Source organism: Clarias gariepinus, chromosome 4, assembly GCF_024256425.1.
Source record: "Clarias gariepinus isolate MV-2021 ecotype Netherlands chromosome 4, CGAR_prim_01v2, whole genome shotgun sequence".
Classification (NCBI taxonomy): Eukaryota; Metazoa; Chordata; class Actinopteri; order Siluriformes; family Clariidae; genus Clarias; species Clarias gariepinus.
In genome coordinates, this window is record NC_071103.1 from 6,735,444 (window position 1) to 6,763,418 (window position 27,975).

The 27,975-nt window shown below is 36.3% G+C and overlaps 2 protein-coding genes across 2 annotated transcripts; one reads left to right on the top strand and one right to left on the bottom strand.

Moving 5' to 3' along the window:
• Nucleotides 1–645: 645 nt before the first annotated feature.
• riok3 (RIO kinase 3 (yeast)) lies at nucleotides 646–9,949 on the bottom strand. The gene is made up of 13 exons (XM_053495315.1): nucleotides 9,726–9,949; nucleotides 7,899–8,014; nucleotides 7,576–7,718; nucleotides 7,186–7,293; nucleotides 6,216–6,325; nucleotides 5,830–5,973; nucleotides 5,175–5,302; nucleotides 4,759–4,941; nucleotides 3,339–3,498; nucleotides 2,151–2,231; nucleotides 1,974–2,063; nucleotides 1,688–1,795; nucleotides 646–1,266 (listed from the first exon to the last, which is right to left on the bottom strand). Exons 1-13 carry the CDS (start codon nucleotides 9,759–9,761, stop codon nucleotides 1,159–1,161), a joined length of 1,515 nt encoding a protein of 504 aa, XP_053351290.1. The 5' UTR covers nucleotides 9,762–9,949; the 3' UTR covers nucleotides 646–1,158.
• A 260-nt stretch (nucleotides 9,950–10,209) lies between these two features.
• Nucleotides 10,210–27,954, top strand: LOC128520927 (transmembrane protein 241). The gene is made up of 15 exons (XM_053495378.1): nucleotides 10,210–10,409; nucleotides 10,588–10,634; nucleotides 11,662–11,739; nucleotides 12,673–12,754; nucleotides 12,859–12,936; nucleotides 13,766–13,791; nucleotides 15,456–15,507; nucleotides 16,608–16,656; nucleotides 20,730–20,775; nucleotides 22,856–22,891; nucleotides 22,979–23,013; nucleotides 23,142–23,211; nucleotides 23,529–23,622; nucleotides 27,349–27,413; nucleotides 27,558–27,954. The coding sequence occupies exons 1-15, from the start codon at nucleotides 10,338–10,340 to the stop codon at nucleotides 27,619–27,621; spliced, it is 894 nt and encodes a 297-aa protein (XP_053351353.1). The 5' UTR covers nucleotides 10,210–10,337; the 3' UTR covers nucleotides 27,622–27,954.
• Nucleotides 27,955–27,975: the final 21 nt, after the last annotated feature.

A 27,975-nucleotide genomic window follows, 5' to 3' on the forward strand; every position in this document is an offset into this window, starting at 1 on the left:
CTTTGTGGCTTCACCTCAATGCTTGGGTACAAAAGGGTCAAAATAGATTTTTAAATACCATAATAGTAATTTGATGATTTGTGTATGTGCATGTGTGTGTGTGAGAGAGGAAGAGAGAGAGAGAGAGAGAGGTGCATAGTCATACAAAACTACAGTACTATTTATTTAAATTTATTTAATTTTTAATGTTTATGTAGATTTTTATTGTACTCCTTTAATTCTCCCCAGATGAAAGCCATGGAAAGGATCAAATGATAGTTTTAACGATTGCATGTTTAAATGCATGTTTTGTTTTGACGGCTCCAAGTTGATTTAATTAAGCTTGTATTTTGCTAATAAAACTGTTCTTAAAATTATTTTGCATATTTCACAATCATTTTGTATGGTTAGTTTTAGTCATTATAGTCTATTTATATATATATATATATATTTTTTTTTTTTTTTTTTTTTTTTTTGATGACTGGCTACAAGTGTTGTGTTCCTAGTATCAAGTCACTCCTGTACCAAAGATGCCCGAAGCATCTTACGTGAGCCAAAAAGATAAAGAACTGAGAATTTATACTTTTTTTCCTTAAAATGTTCTAATTTATATCCTTAATTGTTTATTTCTGTAAAAAACTGCTTAATAAAATTGAACCAATCACATTTCGTTTGCCAATTTCAACTTTTATTCATTTCCTCCAGGAGTTTTAAAAGATCACATGAAGCCAGCAATTAGCAACATGAACATAAAGCCACAAGATTCTGAATACATCAACACGCCTCATATGTTCGGTACAGAATGCTTTAAATAGCCATTCAATCCACTCTAACCACTACTCTATGTAAAGAGAGTTATATGACACCATGCCATATTTACTAATTTAGTTATATTTGTCATTTTATTTCTGCCCCATTATTTGCCCATATTGCAAAACTGATCGTTAACAGGCTGCGCTCAAACAGCAGATTTGATGCTGCCTTGTATTAATATATTTGATATATTAATACACAACTTGCTTGCCATTTGAAGCAGTCCATCAAAACATGGTTAAAGAAGGATGTTTCAGATGCCAAGGCAGCAGAAAACGCTGTGTAGTGCATTTAAACATCCTGACATTTGACACCTCACGACTTGCGATTTGACCAGACTTTTCTGGTTATCTGGTTATCTTATTGTTAATCATCTTCATTTAACAAGGGCGGGCCATTTTCGCAAATATCGGCACAGGCTTGCTTGATTCGCTTTTGGACGTGGTCCTCGTTGATCTTTTCCAGTTCGTGAATCTGTAAGGACAGGAAGATGGGTGTATTTAAAGTCTGAGCAGGTAGTGCTTACAATTCTATCATGTTAAATACTTATTTAGCTGGCAGTCAAACTCTAACGTCCATAAAATTGGCATATGCCCTAAATAGACGATGGCAGATTTTGAAACTGAAGTTGAACACTTGTTGATGTGCCAGTTCTAGCTTGACTTGCATGGTACCTGGATAAGAACTAAATTCAGAAGGTGCTGCACAGCTCACAAGACAATATGGAAAACACATTTTTAAACCAAATTAAAAAAAAAAAATTCTCCCTAAAGCTTCTAGTTTTCCTTATTCACCACATGCTGATTTGGGAAACAGTTTTTTCACCAAAAACACTCCAGAAGTGTTTTTAAAAAGCAATAAAAGCTCATGTTTTAACAGTTTATTGTATAATTACCTGGGCTAAGAAATCTGCCTCATTGTCGCTGCTGATTTTCAGTCCAGACACCGTGTTAAAGAGATCATACACGTCCATGGCTTCTGTAACTCCAGCTTTTTGGAAAAACTTGGAGGGGAAAAAAAGGAAATATGAATAAAACAATGCAATTTAGTACTGTAAAAGTGCTCTAGCTCAATATATTAGGAATGTTGCGAAAGTTAAATATTGTGTTGAACTGGGATATGTAGAAACTGTAATAAAAACGGTAACTGGCCACTGTACCATTTTGTAGGGAGACACTTACTGTGGAAACGTTCCTGCAGTCCCGAAACAGAAACTCCAGACCATGAGGGTGAGTGGGCTCAACAGACTGGCTCACATCAATTAACCATACCTGTACAACAATTACACCAATACCATTAGGTTACAACCATTTAAAAAGCATTTTAAATCTTACAGAAACTAAAAACAACTTCCTCACCTTTCCTTCATGCCAGAGCATATTATATTCACTTAGGTCAGCATGAACAAGGTTACACTGTTTAAACAGCTGCTGCATCATCTGTGGAGAGACACAAGTCAACTACAGAACCCTAGGAAGAATCATTCCTCCCCAAAAATGGTGTAATTTACACCTATTTTAGACAAATGGTTTATCTTGAATTATCATGTCTACTTTAAATGTTTTTTTAAATGCCATTTTGGTTCTCTTAAACAATGAAAAAGCAGTGACCTAAATTTAAATTGAATCTTTACGTGCACCATTGGACACATCAACATTAAGAATTTTGTCCAAAATGGCATAGAATTTATGCGCCTTAAGGAAAACTGAATGTCCTACTTTTAAATTGAAATAGCTAATGCATATTTATGCTTTCTGATGAAGGTTCTGTGAAAGTTTGGACAAAGTCCCATAAATGGTTTAGGAGGAGTTGTGGATAGAATATTGTAACGCCAATGGACCCATGCGTGACAAGGCTCAGTGCTGGTCTTCTGTTCTTCTTCTATAACCATTCACCTAGTAAGCCATCTTCACATGGGATTTTATAAAACTCATACCAAATTTTAGCAAATCCGAACCGCTGTGAATCCCAGGAGATGAATCAAGTCAGGATCATGCGATTTCACTGATCAACTCAGATTTCAGCTTTGGTCAGTGCACAGAAACAACGTTGGGGTAATGTGTGAACAATCAACTCTCCTTTTCCTCTCACACTGCTGATCTACACTCTTGTGCCAGTTTCATCCATTTCTATCCACACAGGCCACTCAGGTGCTTGTTCAGCCCCCCCCCAACTTGTGGTAGTGAACCAGTATCAAGATTTATTTTTTTGAAACAACCTTTCAAGCACAGATTGCTCTGAATAAAGGCGTCTGCCAAATGTAAATCTTATGGGTGAAAGCCCTGGGTGCTCAGCAGTTTCTAAAATATTCACATCAGCCCATAAACCATAGCACAGACAGAGTGAAGGATTACATTTTTCCTTATTCTGCAGTTCGATGTGAACATTACCTGAAGCTTCTGACCTGTATCTGCAGGATCTTCTGCATCATTCTACTGGCACATAACTGAGCAGGTATACTGGTGTTCCCATTAAAGTGGACAGTGGGTGAAGTAAACTGAAACCATGCACAAATTTTGTGTATGAAAGTGTACACTTGTATGTACCTGTAGGACTTGGTAATATGCTTTCTTCATGTCTTCCGAAGTCAGCATGGCGTCTTTTATCTTAGGAGCTGGCACATGGTTCTGACCGATAAAAGACATCACAAGAATATGTTTCTTCAGAATCACCACTTCTGGGCAGTGAACCCCAGCTTTCTTCATCCTGTGTTTATATCCAAGAGAAAAACGTATAGTCAGGTCCATTAAAATGTAAGACATTGATAAAGTAGTTACTATTTTAAGCTACCTGCATAATGCAAAAGATTTGCACAATTAATTTTGTCCACTTAAAAAGATGAGACACAAAGTGCTGTAATTTCTACAATGTTGACACTACTTAGCTGTAAGTATTATTAATGTAAAATTCAATTTAATTCAATTTTATTTGTATAGCGCTTTAACACCTGTCACTGTCGCAAAGCAGCTTTACACAATCAAAAGAAATTATTAAAATGTGTACGTGTATAAATCATGGATCAGATAGTCCCTGATGAACAAGCAGAAGGCAACGGTGGCGAGGAAAAACTCCCCGAGATGGCAATAGGAACAAAAAGCTAAAAATCTACAGAACTGTCTGACCAGAAGGGTCAAATTGTTGGCCTTACATCAAGCAAAGAAAACAACTCTGGAGATTGTTGAAATTGGGTTAAAACCTGTTCAACACTATAACATTTTGAAGGACAGCTGTGTAGTGTTAAATTACTGCTAGAAATGCAGTCAGGAAAAAAATCTGTTATCGGAGGAAGTTATTGTAAAACTATTTTTTTTTTAATCAAACAAAAACATATATAATAATTAAATAGTGAAGTAAGAATATTTTCACACACACACACACACACACTTAGATGAGAGCTTAGAGGATTGGGACCAACAGCTGTGTTTATACAGCACAAAGACTGGACTTTGGAGCAATGGAAGAGGGTCATGTGGTCTGATGAGTCCATACTTTTCCTATATGACTCACCCATCATGCATAGTGGCCACTGTACGAGCCTTTGGAGACAGTGTTATGATTTAGGGTTACTTCAGTTGAGCAGGTCAGCTGATGACCTGAATGTACTGAATGACCAGGTTATCACGTCTATTATTTTTTCTTTCCTGATGCCACGGGCATATTCCATACTTTCAACTTTTTCATAAAAAAACATTTGTGTGTACATGAGGAATCATTTTTCACCACATTTCACCAGCAACATAATCAAATCTAAAGGGAGTTTATTAATAAATTAAAAGAAAAAAAAAAAACTAAAAAGTGTGCAACTGTGGTAGCTAACTAAAATAATTACTTTTTTGTCCAAATATTTATGCACCTGACAGCCATAAAAAATAAAATAGAATATTGAAGATAGGAACAAATATAATCTTTAAAATGATCAATAAAGAAGAACCTGTACAACTGTGTCTGAGGATGCTGGAGTCTCACCTGGCCAGGTTGTGCATCTCCTTTTCAGCCCACAAATGGATGATCTTACGAGGATTCAGCTTACTATAGCGTTCTTTAAAGCGGTAATCGTCCTTAATGTATTTGTCCCGGTTCCTGAATTCATTCAGCGTAGTCTTGAAGACCTTGAGGACGCACTCCTTTGGAATTTGCATCTCTTCAAAGCTGAGAGATAATACTTTAGATTTAGAATGATACTTTGAATTACAACATTTACAATATTTTAACCTATTATTATGCTAAAAACAAATATTTACTTTTTTGGGGGGCATTTACAATTAAAACTGGTGTCTTGTTATTTTAGATGTGTAACAAGGTAACATTACAAAATCCTGAAGTTTGGGAACCTCTATGCTAAACCCTCATCCTCGTCCTGCACACACACAGCCAGCACTCACCTCCCTCCATCAGCATGGAACACCACAGACTCTTTCCCTGTACTGATACATCCATTAATGTTCTCCAGGATTCCTGCGTTCACCATTTTGTACATGAGCAATCTGGTCTTGGAGTCCACTGCCTGCTCCTGTAGATGGAAACAATTCAAATAGCAAAAGCTTAGAAAGAAAAAAAAACACTAGGTTTTACAGTTTTTCTAGATACAATGTGATTGTTTTTTTCCGTACTTATTTTTGATTTAAGACAAGAGTACCTTTATGGGAACATAACTTCGAGGAAGGCCCTGATATAGAAATGTGATTGACAGATGTGCACATACTTTTGGCAAACGGTGTAGAACACTTGACAAAGCAACTGAGAATCATTTTACATACTGTAGGATTGTTAAAACCTTGATTTTCTACTTAAATAACAAAATCACATGAATTTAACCACGAGAAAAATTATCGCATTTTAAAATATGGTGATACTTAAAATTTAAGACTTAAATATTTTAAATCTGGAACCCTCAAATACTCCACTGTCTATGTTTATTAGAATTATTTAATTTATTTCGTTCCTCCCTCCATTTTTTTTAAAGGAGTGAAAGGTATCCATTGAGTACTGATATCTTTTCATGCTTGATTGCACACTGAAGAGCGGCGCAGGACTTACAGCGGTGGAGTGCTCCTTCTTCTCATGGAGCCGGGCACTGCGTTTCTGCTCGGCCTGACAATGTCTTTTCAGATGATTGTACACTTGATTCGACAACTTCAGGTCCATGCTTATCCCGTCACCGACATGCACCTCTGGAGCAAACTGTGCAACATAAGAACACAGAAGAAATGCTGTAGGAGACGAGGTCAAGCAGAATACAAAAGAAACAAACCCAAATGGAAGAGAATATATTATCTAGTAAATTGTTACACTACAATAATACTTATTAATATTCAGGGATGCAAATGATCAGTAGTGAAAAGGTGACAAAGATCACTTAAAGGACTTGCATTGTACCCAATGTGTTGGAAAAGCAGCCTGGAATCACATGAGCTCAAACTTACATTATCCATGCGTGCGGTGTTTTTGCGTCCGCAGACCTCCTCATCATGTTTCGTGGTGATGTTCTTGCCTTTCCCTACAAAACCTTTCTTTGGTGTAGTGGTTGGCTTTTCTGTTAATCAGACAAAATATCAAAGGCATATGGGGTTTAGTGTCCCCAAAAGTTGCAATACAGTTTTACTTTAACTTGTAGAACTTTTTGCACCACTAAATTACATAATACTGTACGTGTGTGTATCCAGGATCACACATCCGCCAAAGAACAATTACTTACTTGTCTCACACAGTTGGCATGTTGAGCAGATGGTAAAACTAATTTAACATACCTTCTCAGCTAATCCCTCAGTCACACCCTGCCTTTTCAAATTCAAAAATTAAACTGCACCCACTACAATGAGGTGAAATGCTGATAATGATTTATTAATTTTTTTACGCTAAAAGGCATCTAGTGTACATAACATTAGAGCACTTATTTAAAAATGTTGGTTGCATTTATTCTTTATTGTGTATCTGCATATATTTATAATTACAGTTTCTTATTTTCAGGTATGCCTCACACACCTCCGCAGAAACTAACACACACTCATTAATGCTAAAATATCTACCTATATTTTTTTCCTATTTTTACTGTAGTTTTAAGTATGAATTGTCAGATGGCGCATCACAACAAGATAAGGATCTTAACAATTAAAAGAGATAAACGTCTAAAGCTCTTTGCCAGTGTGCTTCCTTGCCAGCTACTGTGGACAATCAGCCGTGCAGCCTGTAAAGGTTCCAGTCAGGAGTTTTAAATTAAATAGAAATTAAATACAAGTTACTGAGTAAAACAGTGATATACTAGATTTGTTGACTTGTGATCTTACATGAGTACATGCACAGCTACTCACAGGACTACGACTATACAAATAATACAACTGAATAAGTCTGTGCATGACACCGGTGTACATGGATTAGGCTTGGGGTAACACTCACCAAGGCGATAAGGGTCGTGGCGCGTGTCCTGCCAGTCTACCTCATCATCAGAGCTGTCGCTGTCCTCAAACGGGTGAACCATGCGGTAGTTTTCAAAGGAAATCGACACTAGAGAAGACCAACAGTTCATAAATGCAAGTACGCAACTCTGTGTTAGAAATGAGGCTGTAATGATATTTTTTTATGTCATTTATGCACATTTAATTCATTTATTAAAATCAGAGAAAAAATAAACTTATAAAATACTTGTTCTTTAAGTCTTTTCTTTCGTAAAACGTGTCACATGATACACATACAGGACTTTGACTAAAGATTGGATGTCTGCTGTAGAACTGTGGCTTATTCCTAGCACTGATGAGTCACTGATCAGTATATGGATTTACGATGTACCTTTGCTCTCTCCGTTGAATTTCTTTTCTTCTCTGCGTAACTGTGTGTCAAATTCCCTGTCAAACTCCATCTGAAGCATCTGAGCCAACATCAGGTCGCTATCTGTATCTGCGTCCTGCTGGAAACTGGCAACGTCCAAGTCACTGAAAGGAGCAAAACTTAACCATCAACAAAGCGTGTTCATTTTGAGACGAGTCTATGGAACACACACGTCTGTATAACTGTCAGAACTGCAAGAGGACTCTGTAGAAGAGGTTTAGTGCTAAAACTGAATAAAATGGTAGTCGAGTAATGCAAACCAACAACATGGCCTAAAGACTCACTCATTACAGGTAGTGGAGGGGTTAAACTCCTCATGTAGCTGCTTGGCCAGCTGTTCACTCATCACATCTGTCAGAGAGGAAGTGGTTGCTGGGACGTTTACTTTACCCCATGGATTCTAAATAAAAAAAGAAAGAAGGGAAAAAAAGAAGAAGTTCAAGTACTACACAAATGCATCAGAAAAATTATTAACGAAAACCTGTTACAAAGAGTACCCCGAGTTTTGCCGTAAAGATAACTGGGACTATCATCAATTACTGTAAAATACTTTACACATGTTTAAAACAAACTTAAAGTCGAAGTATAATAATAATAAATGACTAAAAAACCCTAAGAGATACCAAAATATATGCTGGTGTGCAGAAATGACTCTCCTAACAGTGTTCCTACCCTAAATTACCACCTGAAGAGCTTAGTGTTAACTCTGTCTAATGCCTGTTGAAATCTGATTATTCAGTGAAGGTTGTGTTTTTGTATGATTAATTATTGTCAATACCAAAATCTAATTACATATTAGTAAATAGATGCAGAATACAAATACTGTATTGCATTTGAAGGACATTATTGTACTAGAAAGTCTAGAGTTACTTATGGAATGCGTGTGATTTAGTAACATGGGGGGAACGACACCTCCAAAACTCTTGGATTTTTTTTTTGATAAAATGACTATATGTTAAAAACTGATATTTTTTCGTGTTTGTTTATTGTTTGGGTTAGTTTAAAGAAGTTGTATTCTACAATTCTGTATTCAGTTCTTGGCTGACTGAAGTGGAACGTGATGTGTTCATCTGCTGTTCAAGCACATTTGCCTTTACAAGGTCTGACATTCCATGGCTTCTGAGATGTTTTTCTGCTTACCACAGTTGTACAGAGTAATTATATAGGTATATCTGGTTAATCTGGTGTATTTCTAGAGTTCATTTAGCTCAGTGGTTAAGACATTTGACTATGGTCTGGAAAGTCCCAAGTTTAAAACCCAGCACCACCCAGTTGTCACTGTTGGGCCCTTGAGCAAGGCCCTTAATCCTGAACTGTCTTGATGTAGAATGCGAGGAAATTCTGTTTTAGTCCTATGACTGAATTGCTGAGTCATAATCTATGTAAATAAGTCTGTGCTGAGCCGCACCCTGACACAGAGCAGCCGGGCAACAGGCTTCTGAGGGGAATAACGTCGGGAAAAATACATACAATTATATATAATGAAAAAAGTATAAGAAAGCAGAGACTTTTTATCCTGACATTATTATTATTATTAAGTTTGTACACTAGAGGCCGGTGTGTACAGTAGAGTTAGAAGATGGAAGTGCATTTTGCTTTACGCGTCCCCTTTAAATAGAATCATACGTAAGTTAGCGATGACGTCATTTTATTGATTCGTTCCAACGTCAAAACAAGATATCATACTTTTATTCACGTCTCATTATCTCATGGGGAAATTCATGTATGACATTCAGATCAAAACTTTAAACGAGCACAAATAGAATTTATATTAAAAAAAATACAAATCAGGGCAGCATGACAGGTCTGAAAAACGAACTTTATGATGTCATTAAACACGATAAAGTGTCTAGAGAGACATTTTAACGCTACGTAGAGCATTTAATCTTTAGAACTGTAATCCATGACCAGTTACAGCATAAAAACCCTACAGCACCATTAGTGAGTGAGTTACTGCCTCGCGGAAGAGGAACAGGCCTCAGCCGGACAGTCACACGTCTCACTGCTGTTATATAAACCGGGTAATTCACTTTAAAACACGTATTCATTTACACTAACACACACTCTTACTGAGGGTCCTGTACAACAGACCCGTAACGCAGGAGACTCACCTTTATTTCCCCTTGGCCTGCGCTCACTTGATCCATAACGGCAACTCACGATTTATCTCAAGATATAACAAACTAAACCAATAAATTACTTAAATTATCAGCTAAGACAGTGCTTATACTAGCGGTGTGTGTATGTGTGTGTGTTAACTACGCTCACACGCCTATTTAAACCTGAACTTAAACTCAGACACTTGGTAAAAACCGTGCTCGGGTTTTTGTGTAAACGTCACAGCGACAGCGATTAGCCGTCAGGAGCACAAAAATAGACTCTTCAAAATAAAAGTCATATTTTATTTCAGTTAACAGTATCAAATTTATTAATATCATAACAGAATATTTTTTGGTATTTACATAATTTTTTTAAATAATTTACTTAGCCTTAAACAATAAGCAAAAAATGATTGTTTTCGTGCTCATCTCTGAATTTTGGCAGAACGGGGATTACTCCAAACCGGAAACCGGAAGTAATGTTTTCCTCCTAGCTTTACGTGTCCACCTGAGTGTTCGTGCCGCGGTAAAGTTCGGTTTCTAATGGATGCGCAGTGTCCATCAATGTTTATCTATTTAAATATATTGTATTTATTTACCTCCAAAAAGTTGGCTTTCTAACTGATGAATTTAGCACGAGTTATTCCAGGCATTTTGTTCTGTATGCTTTTTGTCGGATCCTGTTTCGCAAATAAGGTGAAAAACTTCTATAATATTATAATTAAGACAATAGACATCATTTAAGGGCATTTATTACAATTAACTGGCATTCTGTTTATATTTATATTTGATATTATTGTTATTAATATTATATTTTATATGTTCAAATTCGAACTAAAATGCTAAAAACAAACAGTAACCTTCTATTTTTCAGTATGTACTTTCTGTGCTGAAGTTTACCTTCCCCACCCTGTTCCAGGGGTAAGAAAGTCTGACACTTATAGCAGCTACATGCACTTTAGTAGCAAAACTCTTTACATATTCTTCACTTCATGATCATTAGAGATGGGAAAATTGATTCAGGTATGAATCAAATTCTTTGGTGTGGTGATTCACAAATCAACCCACTGACTCCAGAATTGTGTTTTGTTTTTTGAAGTATTTTTACGTTAAAATAGAGATTAACAGAATCAGCAGTTACCACAATACCAGGTTTTCAGGGACCACCGGTCATGGACGATCAACCTCAGATATAAATGATTGGGTACAGAGAGAAGAAGCTCAGGAAACACATTTTCATTGTGTTACATTATCAAGAAATCGCACACGTCCCATTAGAAGATCGCCCCGCTAGAAGATCGCCCCGCTAGAAGATCGCCCCGCTAGAAGATCGCCCCGCTAGAAGCTGCTTGCAGCCACTCAACCCACAAGCTCACTGTCAAGTTGAGTTTTGAGACTTTAGAGACATTCTTTATAATCTTACAGTTAGCTCACTCTTAGACTATTTAGACGTTTTTATCCCCTGTGCTAAAAGTGAATATGCTACGTTTGTTTAGAAAGAGTCGTTATGGTGGATGACATGACAGAGGTACACACTGCTCAGTAACAATTAAGCTTTTTGTTTAATGTAAGTTGAAGTTAAATGCAAAAATCTTGTATTTGAGTTTGTATTGTTTAAATCCTGCAGGTGGTTTTTAAGTAAGAAAACTAATGTTATAAGAAACCTATTTTGTTTAAAATTGTAATAAATCCGGGGGGAATGTGGGACACTTTAAAATTGGGACACTTAAAATCGCAATTTGAATCGAATCAGCACATAATATCATATCATATCAAGAGGTAACTGGTGATTCACATCCCTAATGATCACCTTGTTTTAACTTTTCTTATTATTTATTCATTTATTTGCCATTGTAAGTGTTGTTCATAAAAACACCCTTTTTAAATAACTTTTTTTTACTTAACTGATTAACTGCTTTGCTCTTGTCTTCTTCTCTCTGACCACCAGGTGGCAGACCTGCGCTGGAGCTCTTCTGCTTTGGCTGACTGGAAAACTGGGATGGGTGGAAATAAATGGGTTTCCCAGGTAACAGAATTATGCTGCATAATTTTGTAGATTGGTGGTTTATTAAATAGTTATAAAGCTCTACCGTTTCTAAAAAACGAAACCAACAAAGAAGTCCCAAAACGTGCAGTTCCTAGAATGTTCACTAGGAGCTGTTGTGGAAAAGCGAGTCAATCCCTGTAGACCCCCATGTTAAAACACCCAACTTTATAATTGGAATGAACATATTCACAGACTCGTTTTGGTCTCCACAGCTAGATTCTCCATTCAGGACACACATCAATTAAAATAATGACACCACACCATTTAATTATAACAAATGTGGCTGGTTGACTGCTGCATTGCAGGTATCTGCTATCTTAGTAAATCTTGTGTTTAATGAGTTTTCCTCTTAATGCCAGCTAGATATAATTTATATATAATTATAATATTATTATTATATCATAATTTATTCTAGAAAAGCCAGATTATGACACCATAATAATTTTGGCTGAAAGAGTGCTCGCTCCAAAGTCAACACTAAAAGAAGTGCCGCCAAATAGAGACAAAATATAATTATTTTAGCACCTATTTGTTTTAAAATTCATTTTGTTTGGCATGCCCTCTCCCCTTTTTTTTTTAGCTTAACATTTTTTTTATATTAACAGTAGGTCACAGGATTAAAAAAAATGTTTGTATAATATAAACTTCAGCGCATAATCCGTATATTAAAATGCAGTAACTCCTTGGCAGATTATATGATTTTAACCTGATAAACACATTGTTAGTCTTCTTATGTGTACACTAGACTCACTCAGGAGCTTGAACGGGATGCATGTTTTCTGACTTTAGGCTTTTAATTACTAACAAATTTCTTGCACTTTACACATTCTAATACAAGTTATTTTTAAATCAATTAATTTATTAATCGATAATAAGTTGAGTATTAATAATATCCGTTATTAAAATGATCAGATCTGCAGCAGTGTCCTGGCTTCCGGGATCCATCCTTTTTTTGGGGAACATATATGGCGGATCCAGGGCCTTGTCTGTTCTGGTACGTCTGTTATTTCTGTACAGATAACGATAACGTTAAATTACACCCACAATTTCTCTCGTTTATTTATTGTTTGTTTGTTTGTTTGTTTGTTTTCTGGTTAGCCTGTCCCATTCTTTTTTGTGTTGCAAAATGTGTCAGAGGTGGTCTCCTCTCTGCTCTTTAGAGTCACTCAAAAAGGGGTAAGCACAAAAACACTTCTTATGTTCGTTATGTGTTACATAAATACATTTACATTTGGGCATTTGGCAGACGCTCTTATCCAGAGCGACTTACATTTTTATCTCATTACACATCTGAGCAGTTGAGGGTTAAGGGCCTTGCTCAAGGGCCCAACAGTGGCAACTTGGTGGTTGTGGGGTTTGAACCTGGGATCTTCTGAACCATAGTCCAATATATATCTACACATTCATATTGTATGTTGAATTATTGTTTAGGATGTATATTTTTCTTTCTCAAACTCATTAAAGAGGTTTAAAAAGTACAACTCTGTGTGTGTATGTATATTAACCATGAAAAAAAAATATTATAATATATTATAAACGTAAAAAAGCAACAATCTGTATATAATGTTAAATAATTATAATATTATGAAAAAGTTTTATTTATTTTTCAGTAAAGTGTAATTCTAGATTTATTACATCGAAAGGGAAATACTCTCTCCCAATCCAAAAAAAATAAATTAATTAATACCGGGACTTGAACCCTTGACCCTGGGACTTTCAGTAACAACATTCAATAGTTATTACACCCCACAACTTAAAATTACACTGGAAAGCAATACTGTGCACACACATGCTATATATTAAAGATTTCAGAATCAAGTTTTTTGATGACGAGGTTTTACTGAATGAAAACAAAACAACAGAATATGAATTTATCTTAACACTTGATAATGTGAAACTATTTGTGAAACCGTGAGTTTCCTGAATATCCACGAAGATATTTAATATAATAGTGAACCATATAATAATGCAAAGTTTCTTTTTTTTTTGGTTTTACTCTATGAAGAAGTCATCATGGATGAAGATATTCAGGTAAAGGTTTATTTTATTCTTGTTCTCCAGGATTATACAGTTCTGCTAACAATTCTTGGCATCCCTGGTTAAGATGTGTTTTTAGGCTTCTAATAAATAATAATATTTCTAATAATAATTTTTTAATGCGGAAACATAATCTCACGCTAAAAAATGTAGAAAGATCTAACCTTTAACTCAAGTGAACAGGACCAAAAACTATATATATATATATATATATATATATATATATTTTTTTTTTTTTATTTATTTTTTTTTTTTTTATAAAATCACCTGTTCCATGATTATTGGCACCTTTAATTAATTAATAATTCATGACTTTCTGTTTGGAATAAATCTGACTTGAAACAGTGGCCTATTTCTCTTATCCACTCTTCAACATGGGAAAGACAAGACAACATCCCACTCCAGTAAGGTACAGTGGATGTGTGTCGACCTTCATAAGTCAGGCGACAGCTACAAGGAAACAGCCGCTCGCCTAAACTCGCCCATATCTACAGTCAGAGGAATCATTAAGCAGTTTAAAACCACTGGAACAGAGACAGACAAGGCTGGATGAGGACCCAAGTTTATCTTGCCACTACACTCAGTAAGAAGGATGATAAGAGAAGTAAAAAAAATCTCCAAACCTCACTGTTAGAGAACTACATCAAAAAGTGGAGTCACAAAGTCTCCATGACAACCATCAGACGCTTTCTACATGACAACAAGCTGTTTGGGAGGCATGCAAGGAGAAAGCTTTTTCTCACCTACAATCACAATCATAAACATCTGGAGTTTGCTAAGCGGTGCTAACACTTAGGGCCGTGTGCTGTGGTCAGAAGAGACTAGAGTTTTTCCTGATGGCCTCTGAAGTCAGAATCTGAAGATGGGTCGTCATTGGGTCTTTCAGCAGGATAATGACCCAAAACATGTGATGTAATCCATACAAAAATGGTTCAGCAGACACAAAGTCAAGCTCCTCTCATGGCCATCTCATCCCCCAGACGCCAACCCAACTGAAAACCTGTGGGGTGAGCTGAAGAGGTAAGTGCATAAGAGAGGACCCAGGACTCTTGGTGATCTAGAAAGATTTTGCAAAAAGGAACAGTGAAAGATCCCTCTATCTGTATTCTCCAATTCTCTGATGTGTGAAGTGCTGTCTTGGGGTTGTGCAAAGTATTGACATCAGGGGTGCCAATAATTGTGGTACACATACTTTCATGTAAAAAATATATATTTCTTAATGTGGGATTTTTTTCCACTGAATAATTGTTCTTTAAATAAAGTTTGGAGTTTTCTCTTTTGCCTTGTGGTTCTATATTGTTTCAATAAAAAAATTATTTTTTTAGAAGCCTAAGAACACATCTTCACCAGGGGTGCCAATAATAGTGAGCAGGACTGAATGTAAAACTTTCTTGGTGAGCATTTTTACTAAGTGGTGATTGGGCACAGCAGCAGTGCAGGAATTTCCTGTATCCCATGTCGACTATCGTATGTTGGTCTCGTTTCATTTTTAGTATCAAATATCATAACCCAAGTTTCAGAGCTTTTATTTGGAATTAACAAACAGACACATGTAGATTTTATTACTACAGACAACAAGCTTTACAAATACAGTTTAACTGTAGGCATTTCTTATCTGCAGTTCTCCCTGAGTAATTTAGATTTCTGATTATTTCTAGTGAGAATCTGTTGGTGATCTCAGCTGGTACTCTTATACTTCAAAATCTCCAGGTAAAGCACATGATCTCTTTTTCATACCAAACAACATGCAGACAAAAACAAGCTGTTTAAAGGTCTTTATCTCAACCTCCAATTATATTATCAAATGTAACAGCTTTTTATTACATTAAATGAAATCATTTCTTTAAACACATTTTTTACCCCTAAATCAGGCCAACAACCACTTCTGGTAACTTGCAAGTGCTGGTTTCAGTATCTCCAGACAAAAACACATATTTGTGGAATTATTATATATATATAGTCTTGTATAAATATTGTATAAATATTTTAATACTAAATTATATATCAATATCCTGAAAAATATAATGTTACAATAATAATATTATCACTATTCATATAATAGACATCATACTACTTTTCCTCTCTGAAGTGTGTGTACATTTTTTTGACTGACTCTGTATATATTCCATTACAGTGTGTGTAAAAGTCTTCGGTGCATGCAAATGTGGGTTGTAGAGCAGGAATTAATGAAAGAGTCAGTATTTGAGTCAGAAAGTCAGTATTTGTCATGATGACACTTTAAGGACTCTTTAGTTTTGTGCAGGGTTTTTTTTTTTTTTTTTCAATTTGTGCAGTTTTGTAAGGAAATTAGTTACTAAGTTTTGCATCCTGCACGCACAGGTCTTCTGTTGCACCTGTGTCTTTTTTTGCATGCAGAACGCGGCAGCTTCTATTTTTTTTTTAGGGTTTTTTTTTTGTCTAAAAGGGGAAGCTTATTTAAAATGCTGCTTTCTTTTCTGGTGTACTAACATTGTTCTGTAACATCTAATTTTGTGGTGGAATATTGATGATTGAAAACCTGATTTTTTTGTACAGATTCAATAATAGTCATAAAATATATATATATTTTTAAACCTATAACAAAGTTTTGTACTAAAAACGCAGTGTGTCTTAGACTTTTGCACAGTATAACTTCTTATTTATTTTTAAGTACAGCTAGGTGTGACATTACTATTTAGTTGAACAGGGTTAAATCAGGTCAGATTTTTGTAATCAAATTGCATCAGATTTGTTTATGCTGAACTTAATTCATTAGTTTGGCACAATATAATAGTCTTTTTGGTTGTCCTCTGTTTGCATAATGACCCCAGTTTGGGCTAAACGGTTATGTCTGGGCGATCGTCCACTTTTGCTGTGTTGGTGAGTCTGTTTATTTAATTTAGTCATTTTGGACATTCTTACGTCTACAGTGTTAATTGTTATTGATGGCTTATTTTACTCCATATATCCTGTGTCATTTCCTGATGAACCAATTTAGATGCATGTACAACTTCCATAGTCTCATGTTATTTGTTTGTTTGATAATTTTAGTCTCTACTATCGTGCGACAGCTATCAGCCGTCATATCACACTCCCTCTGAGACACGTGAAAGCAGACAGCTGTCTGTTGATGTTTCTTCTCAGGCAGCACATTAGGTTGGCTTAACATGCTGAAAGGACAGCACATTTCTGCATGGAATAATTAATAAAGGAGGGAAAGCATGGCCTGAATTGGTCTCTTTGGCGTCCGGCCGATGTGGAGGAATCAAAGTCACGATGTACACATGATGGGGCAAAAAAGCTTTCCTGTTTTACCGCTTCAGCAGCAAAATCACCAGTAGATGTGTGGTGATTCTGTAGATGGAGAATTCTTTGTGTTTTTTACAGGATAACATGCCCATGATTAATACGGCATGTCATTGTTATTTAAGAGATGTGAAAATTTCTAATATTGTACATAGACAGAAAGATAAATAGTAAGACAGATATATAGAATACACCCATGCATTATTGACCTCAAAGGAAATTTAAACATTCAGTAACAAAAGGACATAAAAAGTATAGGCTCAGAGACTTATTTATTTTAAAAATAAAAATTCACATCCCCTAAATAAGTATGAATCTTTAATTGTAAAATCACCACAAATATATTACTGATTTTTTTTTTCTGCTTGGTGGTTTGACCAATATAATCATCTTTATATTAAATACAATAAATATATATTATTATCAAATTAGCAAGTTGTGAATCTCAGCATGGCTGGGCCTCAGACACCGGCAGTGACAGCAGTGCTGATATCTAGCCTCATGATTGCAATATTGATTTAATTTAAATTATTTTAAAAATCCAGATTGAACAGACCCAGTATGACACAATATTTTCTGTATTTTTGTTTTATCAATACGGAAGTTTCACACACACAAAAAAAAAAATTCCCATGACTATCTAGAGTGAGACAGGTTGGCATGCGGTGCAGCGTGACCGAGAGCCAGGAGGAAACGAACTAATGGATTTTAATGTTACAAGCTATTAATTCTTTGGAGCACCGCTTGTCAAATCATGAGTGCACCAGAGCTAACTGTTCTATAATATTACAGCAATAAAAAAAAAAAAAAATATATATATATACAGTATATATACACTACCGTTCAAAAGTTTGGGGTCACTTGCAAATTTCTTTGTTTTTGTTTAGTGATTTATTTTCTACATTCTACAGCAATACTGAGGATTTCAAAACTATAAAATAACACATATGGGATTAGGTAATTACATAACAACAACAAAAACAAAAGTTAGTTGTTATTTTAAGACACAGAGGTCAGCCTTTCTGTAATAGTTCTTACAAGAACAGTATTGTCAAGTGCATTTGCAGGAGGACGAGACCAAAACCTACCTCTGCCACAGATGAGAAGTTCGTTTAGAGTTATCAGCCTGAAAAATGACCAATTAACAACCAGCACCTCAGATTAGAGGCGTTATGAAGTCTTTACAGAGCAGAAGTAGCAGAAACATCTCAATATCAACTGTTCAAAGGAGATTAATGCGTTTTTTGGATGCCTTCAGCATTCCTTTACAATGTAGAAAGAAATTAAAATCAGAAACGATCCTGGAGTTAGAAAGTCACCCCAAACTTTTAAACAGTAGTGTGTATATATATATATATATATATATATATATATATATATATATATATAGTGTGTATATACAGTGTACAGTACTGTGCAAAAGTCTTAGACACAATATTATAGTGATTATGTTGTACCAATAGTGTTATATATGTTTATCATGTCTGCATAATTATGTACAAAATCATTCAGTATTTTCATATATAACTTAAAAATTAATAAATAACATTACAAGAGAATATATGCATAGCTGTAAAGAAAGAAAATATAGTACGGTATAGTAAGACGGACAAGTTTTCAGATGGAAACATAAAACCTAATGTCCTAATTTCTAGGATTTGCATAAAAAATAGAAAGGAGAGAGTGTGACAACGTTACCAGAAGAACTCATATTCTCCAGCATGCTCAGTAAAAACTAACAGCTGTTTTCTTATAAAACTGCACAAATCTGTGTCTAAAACTCCTTTTAAACAATGAGTTTTCACTCCAAATATTGACTGTTTATTTTATTAGTTTATTGCTCTTTATAGAAGTTTCTTTTATGTATTCTTTTACGAAAAATGTAATCAAATATAATCAAAAATGTATTATATGTACAGCATATAATATGGTGTCTAAGACTTTTGCACATTACTGTACAGTATACATACACACACACACACACACACACACACACACACACACACACACAGAAACATATGCAGTGGGGTAAAAAAGTATTTAGTCAGCCACCAACTGTGCAAATTCTTCCACTTAAAAAGATGAGAGAGGCCTGTAATTTTCATCATAGGTATACCTCAACTATGAGAAACAAAATAAGAGAAAAAATACCAGAAAATCACATTGTAGGATTTTTTAAGAATTTATTTGCAAATTCCTTGGTAAAATAAGTATTTTGTCACTTACAAACAAGCAAGATTTCTGGCTCTCACAGACCTGTAACTTCTTCTTTAAGAGGCTCCTCTGTCCTCCACTCGTTACTTGTATTAATGGCATCTGTTATAAGTATGAAAGACACCTGTCCACAACCTAAAACAGTCACACTCCAAACTCCACTATGGCCAAGACCAAAGAGCTGTCAAAGGACACCAGAAACAAAATTGTAGACCTGAACCAGGCTGGGAAGACTGGGAATCGGCAATAGGTAATCAGCTTGGTGTGAAGAAATCAACTGTGGGAGCAATTATTAGAAAATGGAAGACGTACAAGACCACTGATAATCTCCCTCGATCTGAGGCTCCACGCAAGATCTCACCCTGTGGGGTCAAAATGATCACAGGAACTGTGAGCAAAAATCCCAGAACCACACGAGGGGAATGACCTGCAGAGAGCAGGGACCAAAGTAACAAGGCTTCAATCAGTAACACACTGCACCGCCAGGAACTCAAATCCAGCAGTGCCAGACGTGTCCCCCTGCTTAAGCCAGTCAAATCCTGTACATGTCCAGGCCCGTCTAAAGTTTGCTAGAGAGCATTTGGATGATCCAGAAGAGGATTGGGAGAATGTTATATGGTCAGATGAAAACAAAATAAAACTTTGTGTTTGAAGGAGAAAGAATCCTGAGTTGCATCCAAACAACACCAGTAGGTATACTGTGAAGCATGGGGGTGGAAACATCATGCTTTGGGGGTGGAAACATTATGCTTTGGGGCTGTTTTTTTTGCTAAGAGACCAGGACGACTGATCCGAGTAAAGGAAAGAATGAATGGGGCCATGTATCATGAGATTTTGAGTGAAAACCTCCCTCCATCAGCAAGGGCATTGAAGATGAAATGTGGCTGGATCTTTCAGCATGACAATGATCCCAAACACACAATGCAGGCAATGAAGGAGTGGCTTTATTTCAAGGTCCTGGAGTGGCCTAGACAGTCTTCAGATCTCAACCCCATAGAAAATCTTTGGAGGGAGTTGAAAGTCCGTGTTGCCCGGCGACAGCCCCAAAACATCTAGAGGAGATCTGCATGGAGGAATGGGCCAAAATAGCAGCAACAGTGTGTAAAAACCTTGTGAAGACTTACAGAAAACGTTTGGCCTCTGTCATCGCCAACATAGGGTTTATAAAGTGTTGAGATGAAATTTTGTTATTGACCAAATACTTATTTTCCACCATCATTTTCAAATAAATTCTTTAAAAATCCTAAAATGTGATTATTTTCTCTCTCATAGTTGAGGTATGATGAAAATTACAGGCCTCTCTCATCTTTTTAAATGGGAGAACTTAACACAATTAGTGGCTGACTAAATAATTTTTTTGCTTTACTGTATATACAATGCAATATAATCAATGTACAGTAATCATGTTTAGTTTTTTATTTTGTCTATTTTAGGGTTATACAAAGTGTTCCAGAGGAACTCAAAGTCCAACCATCTGAGGTGGGTGTGTGAATCAGCTTTTGTTATTTTGACATTTTAGTGAGCTCTTTTAAACTTAAGTGGGCCATGTGTCAGTTTGAAATGTGAAAATCTCCAGCCCAACCTTTAATAAACACGACGAAGAGAAATGAAAAATAACGTGATTAGAATTATGTGGCCTTATATTATTAGATCTAATGACTTTTTTAACCACGAATATTTTATGTTTTATTCAAACCTAATTTCCAAAAAAACTAATTTTTTTATAGTTTTTGTGAAGTTTGAGTAAAATGTAAATTTATATACAGTACAGGCCAAAAGTTTGGACACACCTTTTCATCTATCTGTCAATGTGTTTTCTTTATTTTCATGACCATTTACATTGGTAGATTCTCACTGAAGGCATCAAAACTATGAATGAACACATGTAGAGTTATGTACTTAACAAAAAAAAGGTCTCCACAGTCACCGGACCTAAACCCAGTCGAGATGGTTTGGGGTGAGCTGGACCGCAGAGTGAAGGCAAAGGAGCCAACAAGTGCTAAACACCTCTGGGAACTCCTTTAAGACTGTTGGAAACCATTTCAGGTGAATACCTCTTGAAGCTCATCGAGAGAATGCCAAGATTGTGCAAAGCAGTAATCAGAGCAAAGGGTGGCTATTGTGAGGAAACTAGAATATAAAACATGTTTTCAGTTATTTCACCTTTTTTTTTTTGTTAAATACATAACTCCACATGTGTTCATTCATAGTTTTGATGCCTTCAGTGAGAATCTACCAATGTGAATGGTCATGAAAATAAAGAAAACACATTGAATGAGTGAAGGTGTGTCCAAACTTTTGGCCTGTACCATAAATCAAAATGATCAGATTGTCCCTGATGAGCAAGCCGAAGGTGGCAAGGAAAACTCCCTGTGATGTAGAAAGAACCCTTGAGAGGAACCAGACTCAACAGGGAACCCATCCTCATCTGGGTGATAACGGATAGCAGGGATTGATCTACAGTCGTCATCCTGTGAGTTAGGCTGAAAGTTCAGTATAACAGGAGATGTGTTTAAGTAAATACGGAGTCTAGTTTGTTATTGGAGGCTCAGGTAGACTGTAAGAAATTCCAGTCCTGAACTATCGAGCGACTGCAGTCACACGTCACATTTAGACATGAAGCAAGCGGAGTACGCTGATCAGACTCTTTACTCTAAGTTGACTGCTCTCGGGAATTAAAATGCCCTGGTTTGAGCGCCAAGGGTGTTCTGTTTTTGCAGGACAATGCACAACCTCATACTCCTCAGCTAGGAGTTATTGCCACATCCTCTGTACAGTCCTGACCTCACTCTAAGCCATTTCCACATGTCTGTGGGTCATTAACGGAGCTGAGATGTGAAGCAGGCTGTCCGGTCATGGCTCTGTACTGAGAAGCTTTCTACCTTGAAAGTATCCAATTGCCGAGATAAGTGCATTAATGTAGCAGATTAGCAGTAGATTATAGAGAGAAATTACTTTACTAATTTTACGCTCAAAACTGTGTTGTGTTATTTTGCACAATCAAAAGTCTTGGTTTGACCTGAACGCCCCTCATAATATGCATAGGTACAAATATTAATGTGTGTATATATTTTTGCAGCATTGGAATGGCAAGGTCAATTCATTTGTTTTGCTCCAAACTGAAGAGACTCTAGGTGTTATGTTGGGTTTTTACAGAGGTAACAGCTCTGAATGTCTGTTGGTCTGAGTCCTGGGTTATGCCTGTGTGTATTTGTTCTCAAAAAAGCATAAACCAACATAAACCCCAGGGAGCTGTTCATGGGAGAGAAAAAGCTCCTTTAAAGCCGAGATAAGAGAAAGAACCCCTGTTGTGCTCAGACTGATGATGCGCTGATGCAGTTATTGTAAACAAGGAATATGCAGCCGAATATTAAGTATCATGTACTTTGTTTTTAATAATTTTGTGTACATAAACCTGTTTGTTAACACTGAGCTGTAAATCCAGAATTAAAAACTGGAATTCTGTTCTATGGGATGCGCTATACTCAAACCCAAGAGACTTCAGTGTGTGGCAAGTGTCATATATTCAATCTAAAAGTTTGTTTGTTGTATTTTCCAGTGATCTTGAACAACAGTTAATCAACTACACGGTCAGGTAATAAACCGACTCACGCTTGTCTTTTACAGTCGAATTAATTTGTTGTTGATAATAATTTTGTTCTTTTTTTTCCCTTTCTTTAAGCATCTTGCTGTTGGCGACTGCAGCACATCCAACAGGTGATCCAGCATCTATTCCTCAGGGCCTTTTACGTTATGCATCGTGGCTCATTATACCGAGGGAGTGTGTTGTGATGAATCTCCAATAGCATTTGTTATTTGTAAATGTATTCATTTCTTTTTATTAGGTGATCTTTTTGGTGCTCTGGATTTTCCTTTCCGCAGGTCCTATAAGTTCTATAGTGGATGTTTTGCCAGGTAGGAAAGAAACCCTTCAGGATGTCATGTTTACATTGTGTTTCTGATAGTAATTTTCCTACCTAATTTTCCTTCATTTTAATTTTATTACTTACAGAAAACTATAAAATGCAGTTTTTAATTATTATTTGATTCATTATGGGAAAACTGTGTCCGTACCTGCCTGGCCCTATGTGAATATATAATTGCCCCTTATCCTTATTAGTTTGTGACACACGCACAAAGATTCTGCTAACAATTCTACAGTATAAGCAATTATATTGTGACTCGAATGAAAAATACAACTTGATGTGCTAATGAAATATTCTTTCCAACAGTGCTGTACTTGGCTTTTTTCTGGTTCTAGCCTGGGTGAAGCTGAAGAGCGGACTTTCTTTGGTGCATTGCGCAGTCTGGCTGTTCGTGGCCAAGGTCAGAGACTTCTCCTTTCATACTCATTTATTACACATGAATGAGAAAAACGAGTGGAGATTTCAGTGTCTAGATTCTTATTCAGTCTTATTCACTTTGTACTTTATTTTTAAATGTCCTGTGTGAAAAATCTTAATTATTTTGAAGGAAAAAAACACATCCACCCTTAAATTTTACTCACAAATGATGAAACATAAGTAGTGTACATACACAGTGTAGAATAAGATACTGTAGCATCACATCTACAGCCCATGAAACTGCAGTGAAGGCTGGTACGTCCCTTTACTTATGGCATTTAATTTGTGTATTTGTATAATATTCTGCTGTTTATGATAAACACCTTATAATTTGCTTTTCATCTTTTCTTCTCTGAAGATGTTACATTTTTTTACTGTTTGTTTAAAAATTCCCAAAAGGTGTTCCGAAGCGGTCAGGCCAAGGGACATACTCTTACGCATTTCATTGGTTGTGTCCTGGTGAAATTCTCATAGAGGGATCTACAGAGGGGCGTATCATAGGGTGTGACCTTGTATCCAACCAGCATATGCAGGATGTCCCAAAATTCTCCGTATATAGCACACAGTTGTATCAACAGTTCCTAGGCTCCTCTGTGGCCACGTTAAAGTCCATTCTCCACCAAAGTGAACCATGTGCTGCTTCACGTCTGGGGCTGGTCTCGGTTCAGAGCCAACCGGCTAAGAACTGGCTTTGTTTTTCCGTGGGATAGAGAGTCATTACGTCACTGTATACGTCCATGTACGGCTCTACTTTCTCAGCAATGCGAGCGGGAAAAAAAATGCTAGCAGCAAGCACAATAACAACAATGGTGAACTTCATTCAAAACTTCATGCACGATTACAGCTGGTACAGAATGCTGCTGCAAGGCTTTTAACTGGTACTAAAAAACGAGAGCACATCACTCCGATTTTAAAGTCATTGCACTGGCTCCCGATTCGCTTTCGTATTGATTTTAAAATTCTCTTATTTGTTTTTAAATCTTTACATGGTCTCGCCCCTCAGTATGTGTCAGACATGCTCCAGCCCTACTGCCCTGCTCGCTCTCTTAGGTCAGCTGTTCAGTCTCGTTTGGTTGTCCCCAAAACACTGAGAAAACTCAGGGGGGAACGTTCGTTTTCTGTCGCGGGTCCTAAACTATGGAATGATCTGCCGTTGCATCTTAGACAAATTTAATCTTTTATGGTTTTTAAGTCATCACTTAAAACACACCTTTTTACGCTTGCCTACAACTCAGTTTGATTTGTTGACTAATATTCATGTGTTTATTTAAACTGACACTTATTTCATCTGTGATGTAACCTATTCTTGTTAGGCGGTGTACAGCACTTTGGCCGACCTTGTTGTTTTTAAAGTGCTTTATAAATAAAGTTTGATTTGATTTGATTTGATTTGTTCATCATGGCTTTGCGAGCAGTTCTGGCTTTAACATTACTAGAAAGAATTTAAGAATGGCAATCACAAACTTTTAGTTGGTCGTGATAATCCAGCCCCCCAGTGCTTTGTGCTGTATGAAAACAAAGAACTGCATCGACATTGGGCCGAGCTCGCTCCGGAACTGCCTCGGTGAAAAACCTGATCTTAAGTTTTACCTGTAGGGACGCATGAAGCATTTAAAAGACTCCATTCGAAGTGCAGTTACACGCATCACACCAGATGTGTTAACACGAGTTCTTAATGAGAAAGAGATTTATTATAAATGATTATTATAATTATTATTTATAAATTAGCGGATTGCATACAGATAAGTACAACTGTTCATAAAGGTGATTGTCTGCGGGAAGAAATGTGCTCTGCAGTTTTGGTGCACAGAGTTCTGTAGCGTCTGCAAGAATAGAGGAGGTGAAAGGTTTTGTCCACAGGAGTGAGCGGTCTGTACTGATTTCTCCTCCTCGGTTTCCTGATTCTTACTGATTCATGCAGAGGGAGCAGGAGAGCAGCAGTGATTTTTTTTTCCTGTTGTTTTTACTGTTTGCTGCAGTCTGTTTTTCGGTCCTGTTTTGTGGCTGCTTCGAACCAGACGGTGATGGATGTGCACAGGACGTCTTCAATAACTGCAGTATCGAACTGTGTCAGCAGACCGTACAGGACTTCCTCAGTTGGCGCAGAAAGTTCCTCCTCTGCTGGGTATTTTTGAAGTTGAAGTTGATTTTGGATTTCCATTTCAGGTCATGAGAAATGGTATTTCTATTTGGATGAGAAGTGATGAGGTCTTTCTCCTGAAGTCCACTGTCATCTCCACAGTTTTAAGCGTGTTCCGCTCCAGGTTGTTCTGACTGCACCAGAGCAGCAGGTGATCCACCTCCTGCCGATTTGCAGATTCACCGCATATCAAATTGAATTGAAATTTTCTTATTACCTCCTCCTGTAAAGAAGAAGGAGAATTTTGGGACAGCCTGTAGAGTATGATTTTGGTGTTCACCACCCTCTGAGCCAGCCTGTGCTCGGGCAACAATGCCTGTGGTGTTTTTCCTCCACGACTGATGAATACTAGTTTTGAGGAACAGATGGTTCCTCTCAAGGTTTCTTTTCTTCATATTGCCATCTCGGGAGATTTACTTTGCCCCCGTCGCCCTCGTCTTGCTCATCAGGAACAATCTGATCATTTCCTCGCACATTTCAAACTTCTTTCCCTAATTTTCTTTTTAATTCTGTAAAGCATTGTTTAAAGCGCTATATAAATAAAAACTAATTAAATTGAATCAACAATAAATAGCTCTATGCAGTGTTTACAGAACAACAACAGAAACTGATTGATGTGCAGATGCATTGCCTACATACTGTATGTAAAAGCTACTGTACACGGTACTTATAAACACTAAGGCAGTGTGAATTAATGATGTACAGTATACGGCCAGAAGTGTGTGAACACTTGCGTACTATACAGTATATTAAATTTGAAAACCTTGCTAATTAATACTAATTTGTTTGCCTTTTGCTGTTATTTCAGCACCTGCTCTTCTTTGAAGACTTTTCTTTCTTTTGGTTTATGATTATGATTATGTATTCAGCCTGGTATTGTTTTTCACAACCTTATACTGCATGAGTGTGAAAGGTCTAATGAAATTTGCCTTAATTGAATCTTCCATTACACGTGAGCTTACATTTGTTTTACTGAGTACTAGACGTGCCCACGACTTCGCGTGGAATTCAACTGCATACTCTTAAGCACATATTTAAGAATGTACAGTGTCATCTGTTGAATTTTAAGAAGAACTAATGTTTTTTTCAAGGTCGATTTTTTTTTTTAATGATATAAGGGCGTTTTCCATTTAAATTTCTAAGTAGTATATCTTTTCTTCCCATGGGCCGATTACAAAACAAATGCGTGGTGAGTTAAGTATGGATTACGTGATGCGTGCACAAACAGACAGACAAAATTCCAAAAATAATCTTGATGTGTTTTATTACTCATCTTACATCCCGCCAAATAATTTTTGTACAGACACACCAACTTTACAGTTTTAATATATGTACAGATGTTCAATAAAGTTTGTAGTTATAATACAATATCCTGTAAGATAAGATATATTTATTATTGTAGTAACCACGTAGAGCATATTATATGAATAAATTGTTTCTTATAAAAAATATATTTTTCATGTGTGTACAGTATAGTATAGTATAACATTTAGTATTATTTCGTACCATTTACAATTTTATTCATAGTTGTTGTCTTTTATTATTAAATGTCTTTTATGTCTCTTACAGATTCTGGCTTCTAGTCTGTCTATTTTTATATTCACGACCGAACTCGGACCCTTAACATTATGCTGGTAAAGTGACCGCTTTGGAAACTTTTTTGAGATTATTCATGATTGTGGTAATAGATTTAGAAGATTATTATACAGTACTAACAAACAAATAAACACATTTCATCCACAATATGTATAATCTTGTACATTTGTTTCTTATTGCAGCATCCTTATAAACCACGCTGGCGAGGCACTGTCAATATACGCTACCAGACTTCTGGAGAGCTGAAAACAAATTCAACTACACAGTCACATCAAGATATCTAATATTGGCTAAACTTTCACTATACATCACTAGAACTGTAATACAGTGTGTTAAACATTATATGTCACTATAACGGCTGGCGATCAGAAACAAGGAGTGTTTAATGTTCATGAATTCCCATTTGTTTGTGTGTGAATATTTATAAATCTGTGACCACATGAAGTTTAATTTTGTACTGTAAGAGGGATTACTGATGTCTACACAGACTCTAACTGTACTATAAGGGGTAAAGATGTCACCTTGGTATATTGTATAGTAATTAACTTTGCATTAAAAGTTTGCGTTCATTTGCATTCAGCTTAAAGCTCTGATTAAACT